This window comes from Berghia stephanieae, chromosome 3, assembly GCF_034508935.2.
Source record: "Berghia stephanieae isolate SIO BIC M18660-M18661 chromosome 3, UCSD_Bste_1.3, whole genome shotgun sequence".
In the NCBI taxonomy this organism is placed as follows: domain Eukaryota; kingdom Metazoa; phylum Mollusca; class Gastropoda; order Nudibranchia; family Aeolidiidae; genus Berghia; species Berghia stephanieae.
The window spans coordinates 213,803-221,386 of NC_088362.1; the positions used below are offsets into that span (position 1 = coordinate 213,803).

General features: G+C 38.5%; 1 protein-coding gene across 1 annotated transcript in view; it reads left to right on the forward strand.

The window, feature by feature from the left end:
• LOC144966940 (uncharacterized) overlaps nt 1-6,616 on the forward strand; it is a 33,524-nt gene extending 26,908 nt beyond the window's left edge. The window contains exons 5-6 of the mRNA XM_078903635.1: nt 503-528; nt 4,433-6,616. Coding sequence (XP_078759761.1) covers nt 503-528; nt 4,433-4,438 — 32 coding nt within the window. The 3' untranslated portion in view covers nt 4,439-6,616. The remainder of the gene's footprint in view (nt 1-502; nt 529-4,432) is intronic.
• The last annotated feature ends 968 nt before the right edge of the window (nt 6,617-7,584 follow it).

Consider the following 7,584-nt stretch of genomic DNA (forward strand, 5'->3'; position numbering starts at 1 on the left):
CGTACGATCAGCAAGAAACAAAACGATTCTAATTAATGATATGATTGTTGAGAAAGACATTCATTTATTGATTTTAACGGAAACGGCTTCATGACGAAGAATGAAACATAGTAAATGAAATTGTACCTGAGGGTTACTGTGCCCAAGTCCAAAATCGTTCGTCTGGTCAGTTTGGTGGTGGTGTACTTGCTCTTTATAAAAAAGGACTCAACGTTCATAGAGTACACAATGAAATTGAATTCATAAACTTTGAACATATTGAGCTCATGGTCACCATTGCTAATTTTAGCTATCGCGTGATTGGAATCTATAGAGCCCCACCAAATACAAAGAACAAAAATACAGTGAGTGGGTTCCTTGATGACTTCGAAAACTATCTCTTGGACAAAATAACGGAAAGAGGAAAGCTTTTAATAATATGTGATTTAAATTTTCATATTGGTAACACAGAAGACAGCAATACTCAATTTTTTTTAAAACTTTTTGAATCTTTTAATCTCAGACAAACAAGGGCAGTCCCAGAAAAAGGTAAGTAAGCTCGTAACTCAAAAGTTGTAAATAGAATTGAATGAAACTTAGAGTATAAACTTTGACACCATTTCTTTACTTCTCACGGTAGTCGCCGTTCCGATCGATGCATTTCCTCCATCGTGACAGGAGGGCAAATACCCCTCCATAAAATAATTGACGTCAAGACATTTCAGGAAATTCTCCACTTCTGAAATCAATTCATAGTCGTCGTCAAACTTTTTTCCACCCAAATGTCTCTTAAGGGGCCCAAACAGATGAAAATCTGACGGGGCGAGATCTGGGCTGTGAGGAGGATGTGGTAAAACTTCCCACGCATTCCTTTGGAACCAGTGCTTTGTCATGTTTGCAGTATGGGGAGTGGCATTGTCGTGTTGAAAAATGACTCCCTTGCTGAGCCGACTGGGTCTCTTTCGTCTTACGTCCTCTTTAAGTATGTTCAAAGTTTCACAGTATCTGACAGTATTTATTGTCTGACCTGGTTGCAGAAAATCAATCAAGAGAACACCTTTAGCATCCCAGAACACGGTGGCTATCAACTTTCTCGCTGAATGTTGCACTTTGAACTTTTTGGCCGGTCGCGAAGAAGGACATTTCCAGATCGTCGAATCCTTTTTTGATTCTGGCGTGTTGTGGTGAACCCAGGTTCTCAACCAGTGATCCGATGGTCAAGAAAACACACAAACTGGTCAACAGGCCCAAGGTCTTCACCAGGTCCAACTCGCATTTCTTGTTCATCATGGACTCGTTAAAGGAGGTTCTGTGACACTTCTGCACGCTGTGCCTGATATTCTTCTGTCAGCTGTTTCGGGACGGACCGAGCGGAAACTTTCCTAAAGTCCAATTACTTGATTATTCTTTCGACAGCAGATTTTGGTATTCCAAGTCTAAAGGCAATTTCGCGAACTTTCAGTCTCCTGTCTTCACGAATCAGGGTCTCAACACGTTGGCCATTTTTGTTGTGATTGGGCAGAAGGAGATCACCCTGCACGTTGCTTATCATGCGCATTTGATCAACCTTGTTGAAACTCATTGAACCAGAAAACTACTTTTTTGAAGCTCATCACAGATTCTCCATACACGCTTAACAATTCTGGATGGCTTTCAGAAGGTTAATTGCCTTTTGCAGCAAAAAAACCTTATTACAGCTCGAACTTATTCTTTGAACCACTCAGTTATGGGAGTAGGCATCTTTGTTTTTAAGCAGATCAAAATTGATTTCATTAATAGTGCTGAAACGTTCCCCTGAATCAGAAACACAACAACTACCAGATTACCAAAATGCAAATGAGCTCGCTGAAAATTTTAATACTTATTTTGACGACAAGATTGCCAACATCAGAAAGCAACTCGACCAACATGAATCTGCACAGCCTGAAAAATCCAAAGCAACAGATAAAGAAAAGAACAGCATTTTGGATAAATGGTCTGTCACCACACTACAAGACATCAAAGATGTAATCAAACTACTGCCAAAGAAGACATGCCGACTTGACCCTATCCCCACATGGCTTCTAAAGGATTGTGTAGAAGAGCTGGCGCCGGTGATTCTCGACATCGTTCAATCTAGTCTTCACACCTCGACAGTTCCAGCATGCCTTAAGAAAGCAGTCCGTGTGCACCCTTTATTGAAAAAGCCTTCATTGGACAAAAATAACTGTAAAAACTTCAGGCCTGTGTCTACGTTATTTAAAATAATAGAAAAACTTATATGCTCTAAATTGAATACCTTTTAGATGAGAGCAACTTTCGATCAATGGTACAGTCTGCTTATCGTAAGGGACACTGCACTGAGTCTGCTTTGACCAAAGTGCACAATGATCTTGTTAATTATGTTGCTGATAAGAAGACGGCAGTGCTCATACTGCTTGATTTAAGTGCCGCATTCGACACAATTGATCGGAAATTGCTCTTAAACAGACTTCAAACCGATTTTAATATTCAAAATGATGCTTTGGACTGGTTTGAATTTTATCTCTCTGTCCGCACACAGTGTGTTGCCATTGAAGATTCTCTTTCTGATATTAGTGTTCTGCAGTTTGGGGTACTACCCTGGTCCTCTTATATACCTTGTATACAACACCCATAGATGCTATAATCTCGGAGTATGAGTTGAATTTTCACTTATATGCCGACGATACTCAAATTTATTTCCCTGTTACTAACGATACGAGAGAGGACATTGTATCTCGAGTGGAAGCGTGCGTGAAAGACATAAAAGATTGGATGGTTTTAAATAAATTAAAGTTAAATGACGATAAAACGGAAATAATAAGTTTTTATGGAAATAACCGGAAAAGAACAGAAATAGAATCATTGAGCATTGCTGGTAGTCAAATTAAGATTGTACATGGTGGAAATGTCAGGAATTTAGGTGCATATTTAGATTCACGATTGTGTATTGACGTTCATGTTGGTAAAGTTGCTCATATTTGTCATCTTCATCTCCATAAAATTTATAGAGTTAGACATCTTTTGGATACTGAGTCAAAACATTAATGACATCATTTGTGCTAAACCGAATAGATTACCGTAACGCTCTGTTACAATCGTCACCAAAATATATAATTAGACAGCTTTAGAAAGTGGAAAATAGAGCTGCTAGAATGGTGACTGGTTGTGGGGTGAAAGAGCAGGTAACGCCGATTTTCATAACTTGGCATTGGCTCCCTGTTAACAACCGAATTATGTTTAAAATTCTATGCTATGCTTTTAAATATTTTAATGACAGCTCCTGTATACCTACAAAATATGGTTAATCTCTATGTGCCTGAGAGAGAACTTAGATCCAGTGGTCAAGATCTCTTCCAGGTTCCTCGCTGTAGATCGTCTTTTAGCGAGAGATTTTTCGCCAGTCGGCACCCCTCTTATGGAACCAACTGCCTTCAACCCTCAAAAAATGTCCGACATTTGAAAATTTTAAAAATAAACTTAAAACACATCTCTTTAGAAAATCATTTGATGTTTAACATTTCTATCAGGCCTATATATTATAGATATCCTAAATTTTCATCTTGTAGCACAGTGCGTGGTAATTAAATTACAAATTGGTTGATGCTATTCAAATATGATAGATTTTATGCTTAAATTATTAATTTATTGTTATGGCCATTTATTTGCATATTTTAAAGCGCCTCTGAGCACATTGTGGATATAGGCGCTATATAAATTCATTCATTGATTGATTGATTGATTCATTCATTCATTCATTCATTCATTCATACAGATTATCGGCTGCCTGGACCGTTCCCATACTTATACTGGGGTAAAGGGCACCAGGGTAGCTATATCAGTATGGTAGATATCCGTATTCCTAATGATCAAGCTATCCTTTACCCCATTAATATATCCAAATATTGTGGAATCTGGGGAGATGTGGAAAACACAACGTGTCTATTATTTCAGGTTTTTTGTCCGATGTTAGTTGTGACATTTCTGTCGAACAAGAGGTTGAACCGAGTTGTTTGGTGATCTTGTATTTTTTCTGCTGAAGAGCATTCAATAGTCTGTTGTCACATCTACCCAGCAATCATCAGCTTGGTTCTAAACAAAGAAAATCGGTACTTTTTATTTTTCATGGTGGCTAGAGCCTTTTCACATGTCATGTAATCAGAATGTATAAAAGTCAAAACATGATCAGATTTATAATGTTTTTCTCCTCTCCACTTTTATGCTCGTCGGAGAAGTATTTCATAAGGGCGTCCGCCATTGTTCCGATAGTTTAGAACCAGTTACAAAGTAACTATGCGTCGTTACGAGGAAAGTGACGTCACGACCGTTGAATCCTATTTTGTTTGGATCTTTATTGTCTAGGAATTTATAATTGAAGGATTCCGTGTATCCACTTTTATATATATATGTTATTTGTGTGTCCTTACAAAACTTTTTCATATCAATTAAACAGGGCTAAGGATGCAAAATGCCAAAAAATGGAAAAGACCTTGAGACTTCCCTACGCATACGTGTGACCATTTTGCCAAGAAAAATTTTCAAGCTTACATTATCATCAACAACAACAAATAAAAACAACAACGACGACAACAACAACAATACCACGACCAAAAAAAGAAGTAAACATAAATGTCGCAGATGATGAGATGGAGATTTACATATTAAAAACTCCGTTGAGTATTGGGGTATGGTCATTGTTAGGATCACACAGCATGTCATTGGGGTATGGCCATTGTTGTGATGTCATTGGGCTATGGCCATTGTTGTGATGTCCTTGGGGTATGGCCATTGTTAGGATCAAACAGCATGTCATTGGGGTAAGGCCATTGTTAGGATCACACAGCATGTCATTGGGGTAAGGCCATTGTTGTAATGTCATTGGGGTATGGCCATTGTTAGGATCACACAGCATGTCATTGGGGTATGGCCATTATTAGGATCACACAGCATGTCATTGGGGTATGGCCATTGTTAGGATCACACAGCATGTCATTGGGGTATGGCGACTGTTAGGATCACACAGCATGTCATTGGGGTATGGCCATTATTGTGATGTCATTGGGGTATGGCCATTGTTGTGATGTCATTGTGGTATGGCCATTGTTGTGATGTCATTGGGTTATGGCCATTATTTTGATCACACAGCATGTCATTGGGGTATGGCCCTTGTTGTGATGTCATTGGGGTATGGCTTTTGTTGTGATGTCATTGGGGTATGGCCATTGTTGACATATTATTGGGGTATGGCCATTGTTGTGATGTCATTGGGGTATGGCCATTGTTGTGATGTCATTGGGGTATGGCCATTGTTGTGATGTCATTGGGGTAAGGCCATTGTTGTGATGTCATTGGGGTATGGCCATTGTTGTGATGTCATTGGGCTATGGCCATTGTTGTGATGTCATTGGGGTCTGGCCATTGTTGTGATGTCATTGGGCTATGGCCATTGTTGTGATGTCATTGGGCTATGGCCATTGTTGTGATGTCATTGGGCTATGGCCATTGTTGTGATGTCATTGGGGTCTGGCCATTGTTGTGATGTCATTGGGGTATGGTCATTGTTGTGATGTCATCGGGGTATGGCCATTGTTGTGATGTAATTGGGGTAAGGCCATTGTTGTGATGTCATTCGGGTATGGCCATTGTTGTGATGTCATCGGGGTATGGCCATTGTTGTGATGTAATTGGGGTAAGGCCATTGTTGTGATGTCATTGCGGCATGGCCATTGTTGTGATGTCATTGGGGTATGGCCATTGTTGTGATGTCATTGGGGTATGGCCATTGTTGTGATGTCATTGGGTTATGGCCATTGTTGTGATGTCATTGGGGTAGGCCATTGTTGTGATGTCATTGGGTATGGCCATTGTTAGGATTACACAGCATGTCATTGGGGTATGGCCATTATTAGGATCACACAGCGTGTCAAAGGGCTGGCCATTGTTGTCCTCAATTTGTTTCCATGTAAATCTTCAAAGGTCGATGTTAAATGTTTATGACTGGATGAAACGAGTGACCAAAAGTGAATAATTTTGGAATAATCATATTTATGAAACAATATAGAGTTTTTGACATTTACTGGATTTTCCAATCAGTGGGAAATCCAAGTTCACGAAATATATAATATAGGTCATACGAGGGGTTAAGGGTGATTTTGTGGTGCCTTTTCAAAATATAATGATTTTCCTATTCTAATTTCTCATGCATTTTCTTCATCATTTCTTTTTTGCGTCTTATGTTTTGATTGCAGAGTTTGTTTTGTTTTTTTTTTTTGTACTTTATCCAATAAGTGTATTTTGAATTTCATTGACTTGTGAAGGAATATTTTCATTAAATTGTTTTGGGGTGGTTTTGACTACAAAGTAGACTGGTAATCATTGTCAACAAATGTCACATCTAAAATGGTAAATCCGGACGTGTACATATATGCAGGTATGAGATCCGAACGCAATTATGGACCTAGTTCAACATTGTTGTAATGGACATCAATAATTTGCGACATTTTGTTGTTGTTGGAGATTTCCGTTACAACAATGAGCCTATAATCATTTGGGCGACCAGATCTGTAAATAAGTGCACGTTGGTCAATCCCCATCCCCTTATTTTTGTTTAAATAAAACGGTTTGTGATATGGTAAAATATTTGAGTTCTTGATTTTCTTTTTTGTTTTGTTTCTTGTAGAATCCACTCATGTTATTCTTAAAAGTATAAATTGCTGGTTAATTATCGTAACAATGTATTTTTAAATACGGCTTTGACACGAAGACTAACAAGAGCCACTAATTTCTCATCCCTTATGATGGGTTTTAATATACCTGTGTATTATTTTGATACACTTGCAGTATTGCGTATGGAATAAAGGTCGGAGTTCAAAATCCAAAAGTGCAAGAAAAATTTGATTCTACTCTCAAAATGATTTTGATTTCATAGTGTCTGGTTGGAATATATTTTTGAAATATGTAACTGATAATACTTGTTGTCTACGATATTTTAGTTAAATAAATGCTGTATGTTTTGACTTCAGTGATTTTAATCGTAAACTCGATATGATAATAATAGCTTTGAATGGGTGAATATTGAAGACATAGATCTTTTTCCATATTATTTGATTCGGGAGGAGGGAGAGGGGGGTGTGGGGGGGGGGAAGAACTGTTTATAAAACATGAATTTTAAAACAAAGAAATATTACAGTATTCTATAGATGGATGAAAATGTCTCCCAAAATTAATTATAAACATTTGACTGTCTCCCTCTCGGCCAAGGACTCCGGAAATGGCTAGTACAAACCAAAATAGTGGGGACAGAAGACAAATCAAATGTGACCTCCTGGCCACCATGAGAGGTCAGAATCCCCACCAGGGAATCAGGAGGCGTAAAGCGATTTCTGGTTGCTTTAATCAGGCGTTAAACTGACCTTAATGTGTGGCTTTTGAAATAAACTGAGGTTTTATATAGAGCAATATCCACTAAACGTGTTCAAAGCGTTTTACAAGGGGTCCCTGGCCAACAGTAACACTTAACTTGTAGGACGAGACATGACGCCTGTTAGGCGATATTACATTTTTTATCGGACAGAGACAGCGCTGCTGACGTCCGGGTACTCATTT